Source organism: Podarcis raffonei, chromosome 5 (assembly GCF_027172205.1).
Source record: "Podarcis raffonei isolate rPodRaf1 chromosome 5, rPodRaf1.pri, whole genome shotgun sequence".
NCBI classification, from domain to species: Eukaryota; Metazoa; Chordata; class Lepidosauria; order Squamata; family Lacertidae; genus Podarcis; species Podarcis raffonei.
This window is the reverse complement of record NC_070606.1, coordinates 12,630,323-12,643,895: the sequence shown is the minus strand read 5'-3', so window position 1 is coordinate 12,643,895 and position 13,573 is coordinate 12,630,323. Positions and strand designations below refer to the sequence as shown.

General features: G+C 42.6%; 1 protein-coding gene across 1 annotated transcript in view; it reads left to right on the top strand.

Moving 5' to 3' along the window:
• CHUK (component of inhibitor of nuclear factor kappa B kinase complex) overlaps positions 1 to 13,573 on the top strand; it is a 35,268-nt gene that overhangs the window by 10,982 nt on the left and 10,713 nt on the right. The window contains exons 9-15 of the mRNA XM_053387873.1: positions 671 to 806; positions 2,092 to 2,286; positions 3,151 to 3,253; positions 9,384 to 9,507; positions 10,092 to 10,243; positions 11,583 to 11,644; positions 11,840 to 11,949. Of these exons, the coding sequence (XP_053243848.1) occupies positions 671 to 806; positions 2,092 to 2,286; positions 3,151 to 3,253; positions 9,384 to 9,507; positions 10,092 to 10,243; positions 11,583 to 11,644; positions 11,840 to 11,949 (882 nt within the window). The remainder of the gene's footprint in view (positions 1 to 670; positions 807 to 2,091; positions 2,287 to 3,150; positions 3,254 to 9,383; positions 9,508 to 10,091; positions 10,244 to 11,582; positions 11,645 to 11,839; positions 11,950 to 13,573) is intronic.

The following is a 13,573-nucleotide window of genomic DNA, read 5'->3' as shown; positions in this document are numbered from 1 at the left end:
TGCAAAGCTTTCTTCCCTATGTAGGCAAGTAATGCTTTTGATGGTCTTAAATTCTCTGGCATTTCTTATTTCTTTCTGAGCTGCAGGGAATCAGAAACTGACCACAGAGGTCTTGAAGCTGTGTTCCATGTTTTCTCTCTCATGTTTTGGCCGAATTTAATGGGTATTTTGTTTGTGTGTAAATAGGTGAATGAGCAAACAAAGATAGTTTTAAGACTGTTTAAACCTTTTGTACACCTATCTTCCTTGTTAACGTAGTTAGGAACTCAGATGAACCTTGGAAGCAAAGCTGAGAATGGAAAAACTAAACAAGTGTGGCATATGCATGAGAATTTTGAAAAAAAGAAAACTAAACTGGCTAGATACAAATCTGGTGTTCTTTTCCAGATTAATGTCATGGAGGATACTATGCCTATATCAGTCAATTTTGTTGGTTTCCGTATGGGAAATATTTCCATGTCAGAGCTGTTCTGTGGTTTATTAATCTTACACAAATGTCTATCCCTTCCTCCTCTTACTGTTTCTGGCATCCTTGTGTTCATAATGTACGTTATATAGTTACACTAGTAAGTGTCTAGTAAGTAAGATCTTTTAATAAACTAGGTATTAACAGTTGTTCACGGTTGACAGTTGTTAACCATTGTCTACTGTGCTTTTGTTTTTGGCTTAGTATAATTGTAGAAATGATGGAGAGCTGGCTGCAACTGATGCTAAATTGGGATCCACAGCAGAGAGGGGGTGGTCCAGACCCAGAAACTGGTAATTTGAGATGTTTCCAATTAATGGATCAAATACTGGGTTTGAAGGTAAGTTCTGATATGGCATGCCCGGATTAAAAAGAGGTTGTTTAAATGCATTACCATTACACAAGCTGGTAAGCTACCTTCATTTGTTCTCTGAAATCTCGTAACACAATTTTTGCAGTGCTGTGGCAGAATGCTCTCCTTTGGCTAAGGAGGGGTGGGTAGTAGGCCAGTAGGTCAGCCCTCCTTATCTCATCTTCTGCTAACAGGCCAAATATAGCCACTCATCTGTCATCACAGTGTCATCAGGTGATGGTAATAAGGGCTTCCAAGTATCACGCAGGACTTAGTGCTGATCAGCAGGCTTGGAGTCACTGCCCGTCAACTGATGGGCAGTGACCTCAGGCCTGCTGCTTTCTGCCGCACTCAGTTGCATTGTCAAGTTCCGAACAGGAAACTCTATCACAATCCAATCCAGCCATGGCTCTCCCTGCCTCACACCTGCTTTTACATACAACATTAGGTGCAGGGTGGGTGGGTGTGGTTTGAGGGAAACTGCCTAATGGGCCAAATTGGAACCTGAACCTGTGCCAAATTTGGTCCATGGGTTGAAGGTTCCCCAGCCCTGGCCTAAAGGATAGAAAATACCATTGGCAATTTGTAGAAGCAAGCCTGCTGGAGTTGGGGGGAGAAGAAAGGCTGTTAGGTCTTCAGGGGAAGGCACTGTTGACCCGAAATTTTATTTAAATAATTTTAATACCGGGGGCTTAAAGGTAAAGGGACCCCTGACCATTAGGTCCAGTCGTGACCAACTCTGGGGTTGCGGCGCTCATCTCGCTTTATTGGCCGAGGGAGCCGGCGTACAGCTTCCGGGTCATGTGGCCAGGATGACTAAGCCGCTTCTGGCAAACCAGAGCAGTGCATGGAAACACCATTGACCTTCCCGCCGGAGTGGTACCTATTTATCTACTTGCACTTTGACGTGCTTTTGAACTGCTAGGTTGGCAGGAGCAGGGGCCAAGCAGCGGGAGCTCACCCCGTCACGGGGATTCAAACCACCGACCTTCTGATCGGCAAGTCCTAGGCTCTGTGGTTTAACCCACAGCACCACCCGCATCCCTTACTGGGGGCTTATATAATAATAAATCAACTTCTTAGAGACAGACTCCTGATTTCTGCTTAGAGTGATTTCTGCTTAGAGTGATATAACATACATAGGCATTTTTATGTATGTGTATATAATCATCTTCTTTTGTGGGGGGCAAAGAGTTGGTTTTCCTTTTGGTTTTCTCTGACTAAATTACTGCTGGTTTGGGGTTGAGTATGTGTGCCTTTCTTTCCTTTTCAGATAGTTCACATCTTAAATATGACTTCTGCCAAGATCCTGTCTTTTTCATTGCTCCCTGAGGAAAGTCTCCATTCTCTCCAGTCTTGCATTGAGTCGGAGACTGGGATCAGCACAGGGAACCAAGAGCTTTTGCTTGAGATGGGAATTTGCCTAGACCCTCGGAAGCCAGCCTCTCAGTGTGTTATTGATGGCGTAGTAAGTTTCCCTTTTTCATTCCAGTAAACGGGAATATATTCCAGTATTTGCACCAGAGCACAGCCTTTTATTTGCCTGCAGTTAAGGGTGAAGTTTCTGTGGTGTAGTGGTTAAGAGTGGTAGACTTGTAATCTGGGGAACCGGGTTCGCTTCCCTGCTCCTCCTCGGGCTAGTCACACTTCTCTGAAGTCTCTCAGCCCCACTCACCTCACAGAGTGTTTGTTGTGGGGGAGGAAGGGAAAGGAGAATGTTAGCCGCTTTGAGACTCCTTCGGGTAGTGATAAAGTGGGATATCAAATCCAGACTCTTCTCTTCTTCTTCCTCCTCCTCCGCTCTTCCCCTGTACTCCTTGTATCTTTTTCAGTTCATACATGAGTTTTCTGGTTCTGTTGAGACAAAAAAATTAAAATATTGACTATTCAGACTCAAAGAGTCGTATTCAACATAGAATAATAGAATTGTAGAGTTGGAAAGGACTCTGAGGGTCATCTAGTCCAACTCCCTGCAATGAATGAATCCTCCCTACAGCCGGTTCTGTCAGCATATGGGTTTTCCTTGTGGGGCATAACCTTTTCCTTCTGTGTGCGCCCTAAATCTGCCCATCCAGAGCAAATTTGGGAGTAGTCTGGGGCGTGTGAGCTGGGGGAGAACAAGGATGGTCTTGTTCTGCTAGGAGCAACTTTTGCTTGCACAACAATTTAGTTTAACACAATCCACGTAGTTTTGCACAGTTGACTTGTGCCTGGGGTGGCCGCCTCTGTTTTTTTTCTTAAGTGTGTAATCATGGTTCTCTGAATTATAGCTGCTTATTCAAGGTTTCTGTGAGAATTCTTGACTTGTTTGTTTCTCTTTTCTCCTTGGCAGAGAGGCTGGGATAGCTACATGGTTTATTTGTTTGATAAAAGCAAAACTATCTATGAAGGCCCCTTTGCTTCTAGGAGTCTGTCTGACTGTGTAAATTATATTGGTAAGTATATTGCAGTTCAGACCTGATTATTAGTTGTTATGAGCAGGGGCATAACCTTCAGAGCAGTAGCAATAAAATACTATTTAGGAGGACTAATTGTTCTGTATCTGCTGTGACGCAGTGTAACTAATATATTTCATGATGCCATTACCATAAGGGGAACACAATGGTCGGTTGTTTCACAAATTCAGCCCATAATAGTTGCAAGAGCAGTGTATTCAGAGGTGACGTTCCTTGCATTTCCTTGGTTAGGATTTTTGAAGCATGAATTGTTATAGTAGACATTTTTGTGTGTGTTAATTGCCAAATATAATGTTTGAAATCCAGCTAATCACACCTAGCTTGATAAAGTTTTATGAGGAACTTCAGACCATTAATAAGACATTCTTACGAGAACAAACCAATTATGCCATATGTTTTTGGACTTCCCATGTTTTTGTTCATTTTTATCTTGGTCTGTTATTTATGTGCAAGAGTTTTACCCTCATCCTTGCCCCATCAGCCTTTTCTTTTGGTCCAAAATCTAGATACAGTGGTGCCTCGCAAGACGAACGCCTCGCAAAACGAAAAACTCGCAAGACGAAAGAGTTTTCTGTTTTGGAGGTGCTTTGCAAAACGAATTTCCCTATGGGCTTGCTTCGCAAGAAGAAAGCCCATAGGGAAATCTCCGCCGGCCTTCAGAAGAGGTCCTGGACCTCTTCTGAAGGCCGGCGGGGGGCAAAAGTCTTTGCTCCCCCCACCTGCCTTCCCGGGACAGCGGAGACTTCTCCGCTGTCCCGGGGCGATCTGAAAATGCTGGCGGGCGGAAGCGAACGCTGTGCTGCCGCCCGCCAGCATTTTAAAAGCCCCGGGACAGCGGAGACTTCTCCGCTGTCCCGGGGCGATCTGAAAATGCTGGCGGGTGGCAGCGAACGCTGCGCTGCCGCCCGCCAGCATTTTAAAAGCCCCCGGGACAGCGGAGACTTCTCCGCTGTCCCGGGCGATCTGAAAATGCTGTCCTGGGGGCTTTTAAAATGCTGGCAGTCGGGAGGAAAGCCCTCCTGTCCCCGGAGCTTGCGGGGTGGGAGCTGGGGAGAAGGGCTTTTCTTCCCACCGCCAGCCTTCAGAACAGCCTTCTGAAGGCTGGCGGTGGGAAGAAAAGCCCTTGTCCCCGCCCCCCAGCCTTCAGAAGAGGTCGGGGGACAGACTGTCCCCGGACCTGGTCTGAAGGCGGTTTCCATCGGAACGCATTGATTGATTTTCAATGCATTCCTATGGGAAACAGTGCTTCGCAAGACGAAAAACTCGCAAGAAGAAAAAACTTGCGGAACGAATTAATTTCGTCTTGCGAGGCACCACTGTAGTCATTTCCCTTCTTGTTTCATCCCTCAGTGGGTGGGAAGAGAGTCTTTTCATTCCTTTGTACCTTTGAGAGTTGCGCTAGCAGCACCTCAGGCAGCTTTCTCCTCAGTGAAGGCAGTCTAGAAACAAGAAGAGCAAAGCTTCCCTGTACTATGTAGTGATAGCTTTTTTCAAAGTAGAAGGGAATATTCCATTTATGTATGAAACGGATGGAAAGTCTTCCATAGCAATTAAAACTCTATTCCCTGTACTTGAAGAATCAGGTCTGGAAGAGCAACATAGCTGCTGAGTCCCACTCCTGCTTTCCCACAGTTTCCTGCTTTATGAGTCCCATGGAAAACTCCAATCTTTGTTTTAAACATTACAACAGCAATTTTATTGTGCAGTTTGATCAGTCCAGTGGAGGGACCAGCCTAGATATCCCCACAAGCAGAGAACTGAATCTCATGTTTTGCTGTACTATTCCATTTGAAATGGTGCGCCACCGACAGATCAAGAACAGATACTTGGTGCTGTTGGAGGAAAAACAAAGTAACTACACTATGGCTCTGCAACTATTAAGCTGGAATTGTAATGGTCTAAATTTCCCCCAGAAAAGGAAAAATGTTTTTCATTTATTGAAAAGAGAACAATTGGACTTGATTTGCCTACAGGAAACACATGTGATTAGGTTACATAGAAAAGTACTGATTAATAAAAGATTGGGACAAGAGTTTATTTCATCTGACAAAGTTAAAAAAAGAGGAGTAGTGATCTATGCAAAGGAGAGATTATCACCGAAATTTATTTTTAAAGATGACCAAGGAAGATATGTGGCAATTGAAATTCAAATTCAAGGAGAAAAATTCCTGATAGTAGGAATTTATGCACCAAACGAGGGGAAATCTGAATTCTTCAAAAAGTTGCATGAGACTTTAATGGACTATATGGACTATAATTTGATCTTGATGGGAGACATGAACGGAGTTTGTATCAACAAACATGGATAAGGCACAAAGACAAGTGATCACCAAGGATGGTAGACTACCGAAAACCTTTTTTGAGATGACAGACAATTTGGATTTAGTTGATATTTGGAGAATAAAGAATCCCCTGGTTAGAGAGGGAACTTTCTTTTCTGAAGCCAAAATGACATGGACCAGAATCAATCAAATATGGGTAACTAGTGGAATGGCTCCAAAGATAAAGAAGGCGGAAATCTGTCCAAGAACTTGCTCTGACCATAATCCTGTGAAGATGGAGATGAAACTGATTTCCACTGGTTCTTTTAGATGGAGGATGAATGACACCTTATTTAGAGATGAAAACGTGATTAAGAAGGCCCAAAAAACTATGAGAGACTATTTTGAGATAAATATGAACACTGATGTTGAAAAAAGAGTTATCTGGGACGCAAGTAAAGCCGTTATGAGAGGGTTCTTGATACAACAGAATGCAATAAAAAAAAGAAGCCAAAATGAAAAGAAAGATAAAATATTGGAAAGAATAAAAGATAGTGAGAAGAAATTGAGAGCAAAACCAAAGTCGCAAGAGATTCTGAAAGAAATAAAGCTATACCAAGTACAATATATGAAAATGATGAATCAGGAAATAGAATGGAAAATTAAACAAATGAGACAAAAGACATTTGAATCAGCTAATAAATGTGGGAAGTTGCTAGCGTGGCAAATGAAAAAAAGACAAAAATTAAATACTATTACAAACCTAGAAGTGGAAGGAAGGAACATACAGAACCCAGCCGAGATTAAAAAATGTTTCCAGAGGTACTTCAAACAATTATACACACAAGGGCCACAGAAAGAAGTTGATATAGATCGATTTTTGAAGATAAATGGATTACAAAAAATTCCTCAAGAAAGTAAATTAATGTTGAACTGTAAAATATCTGAACAGGAAATAGAAGATGCCATTCAGAACATGCAATTGGGCAAATCTCCAGGACCAGATGGACTGACTTCAAGATATTACAGAACTTTAAAACAATGGTTAGTACAACCTTTAAAAGAAGTCTGTAATGAAATACTGAAAGGGAAAAAGGTACCAGAATCGTGGAAAGAAACATATATTACACTTATACCGAAAACAGAAACTGAAAAAACTCAGCTTAAGAACTACCGCCCCATATCACTACTTAATGTGGATTACAAAATTTTTGCAGATATTTTGGCTAAGAGATTAAAAAAAGTGTTGATGGAAGAGATTCATAAAGACCAAGCAGGCTTTCTTCCGAGTAGACATTTGTCTGATAATTTGAGGAATATAATTAACATTCTGGAAAAGTTAGAAGTGAATACTAACACCAAAGCAGTTTAAATATTTGTAGACGCGGAGAAAGCCTTTGACAATATTTCTTGGAGTTTTATGAAGAAAAATCTACAGGGGATGGGGGTGGGAGAAGGATTTGGAAACGGTATAAGTGCAATTTACTCTGAACAAAAGGCCAAGTTAATTGTTAATAATGAGGTGACGGAGGAATTTAAGATAGAGAAAGGGACACGACAAGGTTGCCCAATTTCCCCATTGCTTTTTATATCAGTCCTGGAGGTTTTGCTGAATATGATTAGGAGAGACCAGTTGGTTAAAGGTATACAAGTCGGAGCTAAACAGTATAAATTGAGAGCATTTGCAGACGATTTAGTACTGACATTACAGGAGCCAGAATCTAGTACCAAAAGAGTTTTGGAACTGATTCAAGATTTTGGTCAGGTTGCTGGATTCAAATTGAACAAACTGAAAACAAAGGTTTTGGGGAAAAATTTAACAGAGAATGAAAGAGAGAGGTTTCAGAATGAGACAGGTTTAACAGTGGTTAAAAAAGTGAAATACTTGGGGGATTAACATGACAGCCAAAAACGTGAATTTATTTAAAGATAATTATGAAAAATGTTGGGCGGAAGTGAAAAAAGACTTAGAAATTTGGTCAAACATGAAGCTTTCACTGCTAGGCCGTATTGCTGCGATAAAGATGAATGTATTGCCAAGAATGTTATTTTTGTTTCAAGTATTGCAAATTGTAGACAAGATGGACTGTTTCAAGAAGTAGCAGAGAGATATTTCTCGATTTGTCTGGCAGGGCAAGAAGCCCAGAATAAATTTTAAGATTTTAACGGATGCAAAGGAAAGAGGCGGATTTGCCCTGCCAGACCTTAAACTGTATTATGAATCAGCAGCTTTCTGCTGGTTGAAAGAATGGCTACTCCTTGAGAATACAGACATTTTGGATTTGGAAGGTTTTAACAATGTATTTGGTTGGCATGCATATCTGTGGTATGATAAGGTCAAAGCACATAAAGCATTTAAAAATCATATTGTCAGGAAAGCACTATTTAATGTCTGGATAAGATATAAAGATTTATTTGAAAATAAAACCCCAAGGTGGTTATCACCAATGGAAGCAAAGGCCTTGAAAAAACACAATATGGAGACCAAATGGCCGAAATATTGGGAAATTTTGGAACAAGTAGGAGACAAATTGAAATTGCAGAGTTATGAAAAACTAAAGAATAAAGTGCGAGATTGGCTTCATTATTATCAAATAATGGAGGCATATAATCAGGACAAAAAAATTGGATTCCAGGTGGAAAAATCAAAATTGGAAACAGAACTGTTAGAGCCCAAAACTAAGATTTTGTCAAGGATGTATAACTTGCTGTTGAAATGGAATACTCAGGATGAAACGGTGAAATCTGTTATGATTAAGTGGGCACAAGATGTTGGACATAATATTATGTTCGCTGACTGGGAACAGTTATGGACCACAGGTATGAAGTTTACGGCATGCAATGCCTTAAGAGAGAATATTATGAAAATGATATACAGGTGGTACATGACCCCAATCAAGCTGGCAAAAATTTATCATTTGCCCGATAACAAATGTTGGAAATGTAAAGAAACAGAAGGTACATTATTTCACCTTTGGTGGACGTGCCCAAGGATTAAGGCTTTCTGGGAGATGATATATAATGAATTGAAAAAGGTATTTAAATATACCTTCTTGAAGAAACCAGAGGCCTTTCTTCTGGGCATAGTCGGCCAACAGGTGCCAAAGAAGGACAGAACTTTTTTTATGTATGCCACAACAGCAGCAAGAATACTTATCGCAAAGTATTGGAAGACACAAGACCTACCCACCCTGGAAGAATGGCAGATGAAGGTGATGGACTATATGGAATTGGCAGAAATGACCGGCAGAATCCGAGACCAGGGAGAAGAGTCGGTGGAAGAAGATTGGAAGAAATTTAAAGACTATTTACAGAAATATTGTAAAATTAATGAATGTTAGAATGATGTTGGATTAAAAGTTATGTGGTTTTTAGCTATAATGCTATAAGGAGTATGAAAAAATGGACTATTAATAAGCAAAAATCTAATGTTACATTATTTTAAGATTAAAGATTAGGATAAGCAAAGAGGGGAAGGATTTGCTGAACTGACAAATTAAACTGGAATACAAAAAGGGAGGTTAGAGGAGGTCCGGGAATTAAGTAAATGAAAGAATGTAATGGAAAGATGGAACTGTTTTTTATTTGTATTTTTCTTTTTTCTTTTTTCATTTTGTAAAACTTCAATAAATATTTTATTAAAAAAAAAAGAAATGGTGGTGTGTTAGATTTCAGGTGGTCTTTTTAAGTGCAATTCGAGAATGTCTCTTGTTTAGACAGTTAAACATTATAACTGTTCTGGTTCTGGGTCGCCTCTAATAAATATGCACTGGTAGCTTTTTATATTGCAAATCTTAATGTTTTCAGTAGTGATGGCTGTTATGTTTCCTCCCTTTTCCCTCACACAGTGCAAGAGAGCAAAATTCAGCTGCCCATTGTGCAGCTTCGTAAGATATGGGCTGAAGCTGTGCATTACATCATTGGACTAAAAGAAGATTACAGCCGGCTGTTCCAAGGGCAAAGAGCTGCAATGTAAGCCAGCGATTCAGTAACCGAGATCAGCGGCAGAAAGGGTGGCAAATGTGTGTTCAGGGTACCCCAAAAAATCATAGCTTCGTTTTTTCAAAAAAAATGTAGAGTTTACTTCCTTGTTTCTGTGAAATCCATATGGCATACAGGGCATGGTGAGTCTTCATTAACAACAGAATTATAGTGGCTTCCTGATGGCATAAGATTTTGTGGGGGGACTGAAGCAGAGCAGTAAGCAATAAGACGAGACAGACAAGGACCTCATGCTTTGAATACCCCTACAACTTTTTTCAGCCTCACTCCCATATTCACTTATGGATCATTTTCTGGGGGTTGCATGTCAGTGATGGGCAAGAAAGTGGTATTCATGGGCACATTTCAGCCAGGCCAAAGCACTGAGCAGGGCCAGTGTAAGGGCTGGGAAAAGGAGGTGTAACCTTAGGAGAGTCCTGCTGGCTGTGTAGATAGGCCTGGTGGGGCCACCTGAGGTTGTCCACAGCTGACTTCTTAAAGCTCCATGCAGACACAATAGAAATTCTCTGCATCATGAAGCAACTGCTAACACCTGCTTTGTTTGGATTGTCTAGGCTGAGTCTTCTTAGGTACAATGCCAATTTAACCAAGATGAAAAACAACATGGTGTCAGCATCTCAGCAGCTGAAAGCGAAGCTGAAATTCTTTCAGCAGAGCATCCACCTTGACTTGGAGAAATACAGTGATCAGATGACATACGGGATATGTAAGTGTTTGGAGGAGCTGGTGCTCAGGACCGCATTAGCAATAGGAAGGGGCGTCCCGTCCCGTTTCACCACCTAAGGCAAAATGGAATTGCCGCCTCCTGCCCCCCTGTGATCCCCTCCCCACTTCCGCTACCACTGCGCCCCAGCTCTCACTGAACTCAATAGGAGCCAGGGAGCTCCTCAAAGAGTTGCTGCTCGGCTGCGAGATCACATTCATCCGGTGCTATATCAACTGCACTGGCTCCCGGTGGAGTACAGGATCAGGTTTAAGGTGCTGGTTTTAACCTTTAAAGCCCTATATGGCCTAGGACCCTCGTACCTACGGGACCGCCTCTCCTGGTATGCCCCACAGAGAAACTTACGGTCTTCAAATAAAAACATCTTGAAGGTCCCAGGCCACAGAGAAGTTAGGCTGGCCTCAACTAGAGCCAGGGCTTTTTCGGCTGTGGCTCCGACCTGGTGGAACACTCTGTCACAAGAGACTAGGGCCCTGCGGGACTTGACATCTTTCCGCAGGGCCTGCAAGACAGAGCTGTTCCGCCAGGCCTTTGGCCAGGGCACAGCCTGACTCCCTCCCTCGGCAATCTTCGCGGAGCTCTGGCCCAATGGTGGCCAGTGGCTTGAATTTAATTAATTTTAAAATGAATGATTTTAGAGTGTTGTTTGTGTTGTACTTTTGTACTGTTTTATTGTTGTTAGCCGCCCTGAGCCCGGCTTCGGCTGGGGAGGGCGGGATATAAATAAAATTTATTATTATTATTATTCACCCGGGAACATGGAAGAGAAGTGGTTGTGCTATGCATCAGAATGACTCCCTCTCTGCTGTGGAAGTGGTGGGACGTCCAGCGCTTGAGACAGGTGCCTTATGGGCAGGCCAGCTCTTAACTATAGGATAGATCTGCTTTTGAGACCCATCTGTACAAGGATGCCCCACCCCACAACTGTGGCTGCAGTGCTGCTTTACTTCCTATAATCTTTCAAAGTTCAGCAAGGCCAAATTCAGGGGAGTTTGCCTCCTGCCCTCTCCTAGTCCTTATTCAGAGCATGCTTCGCCTTATAAAGTAGGAGGGAGCCAGTGGCAGAGAGAAATGGCTGGTGTCAAGCAAAGCATTGTACTTGTTGCCATCCAAGCCTGGCAGGTGACTGGCAGGTAAATCCGTTGTAAATCCGGCTTGAGCTCATAAGCTGGCCAGGGTTTTTCAAAAGGGGATCTGATTTTCCTGATTTTTGAAATTCATCGGCATCACCACTTCAAAATGTGCATGTTTTTAAAAATAAAGGCTGTTTATTTTCAGCGCATGTTGCTGCTTTAAATTAACCCAAATACGTTTCTTTAAGCCTCGGAAAAGATGCTGAAAGCCTGGAAAGAAATGGAAGAAAAGGCCTTGCAGTGTGAACAGGTATGGAATATGAAAATGCTGTGAAATGTGCAGTGATTAACCGGGGCTTTCAGTCTGCCTCACCACAGCAGAATCTTACCACCGCATAGTAATCGCCACCGTCGGTGTGCACATGCACACACTTTCCAATCAAAAGTGGGAGGAGAAACTCCCTTGAGATACTTCCCAGTGTATAGAATTCTCTCTCGTTTTCAGGCTGGAGATATTGGCTACTTGGATGAGCAGATCATGGCTTTGCACACAGAGATTGTAGAATTGCAGAGGAGTCCCCATGCACGACGTCAGGGCGAACTCATGGAGAATCTGTAAGAAAAGAAGCTATTCTCATAGGCATTTGTAATTTTTTGCAGGCTAACAAGTTTAAGGTGTTCCATTATTAGTATCTTATTCTTTTGCACTGTATTAGTGTGGGGATTTTTTTAATAGTCTCTCCACTCTTCAGGACCTAGATGGCTAATAATAGTATGAGTATTTAAAATCAGTGCTTTTTTTCTGGGGGTACGCAGGGGTACGCATACCCCTAAACATTTTGTGAATCTTTGTACTTTTGTCCATTTACTGTATTTTTCCCAATTTGAACTATAAAATGGTGATTTTCTTGAGTCAGAATGAGAGTACCCCTAAACATTTATTTTAAGAAAAAAGCATTGTTTAAAATAATACTATAATTTTGGCATAGAGCAAATATCCTTGTATATGTAGGGAACTTAAGGTCTGGAAAGAAGCCTGGGAGAATTGCTTCTCCCTACTTGCACTAAAAGGAAACAAGCATTCAGTTTCTGGACAGTGAAAACCTATCAAGGATTGAGTCCACCAACTGGGTGTGATGAACGGCCAAGCCATTACCATATTTTCCCCTCTATAACACGCAGATTTTTTCTCCTAAAAAGGAAGGGGAAATGTCTGTGCGTGTTATTGAGCGAATGTGTGGTCCCTGGAGCCGAAAAATCAGGCAAAAATCAAATTGCGCTTCACGGAGAACGGAAACCTGAAAAGAGGAAGTGGCTGCTTTCCTGCATTCTGCCTCAGAGTCTTACTGCCCACCCGCCTCTGTTTCGTTGCTGTGTTTGCTGAAACGGAACAAAGAGCAGGGAAAGCCCCTCCCCTCCAGGCAAGCAGAGGGGAAAGCAGAGTGTCGTTCCTTCTAATTCCTCTCTGTGCTCCGGTGCTGCTGGGGGAGAGGGAGAGAGGGGGGGGAGGGAGAGAGAGGGGAGGGAGAGAGGGGGAGAGAGAGAGAGAGAGAGAGAGAGAGAGAGAGAGAGAGAGAGAGATGGCTGGCTTGGGTGGGGGGAAACTTTTGCCTTTCTTTCCTCCCTCCCGTTAAATCCCTCTCCTGCATTCTTAGCCAGCTGCTTCTCTGCACACCCCTCTCATGTCCCTTCTTTGTTTTTCCTTCGCTCCCCACTTAAAATGTGGTTACAAAGCATAGATCCACATGGATCCTCAGGATCTTTGCATTGGGTCACCCCAAATTCACCATCAGATCACATAGCATGTCCATGGCTACAGCCTGCCCCCCCAAAATCACGCACCCACTGTTGCCTGGGGCTGCAATGGTGCAAAAATGTGGTTAAAAAGCATGGATCTACATGGATCCTCAGGATCTTTGCATTGGGTCACCCCAAATTCACCATCAGATCACATAGCATGTCCATGGCTACAGCCTGCCCCCCCAAAATCACGCACCCACTGTTGCCTGGGGCTGCAATGGTGCAAAAACGTGGTTAAAAAGCATGGATCCACATGGATCCTCAGGATCTTTGCATTGGGTCACCCCAAATTCACCATCAGATCACATAACATGTCCATGGCTACAGCCTGCACCAGAAAAATCACTCACCCACTGTTGCCTGGGGCTGCAATGGTGCAAAAACGTGGTTACAAAGCATGGATCCACAGGAATTCTCAGGATTTTTGCATTGGGTCACC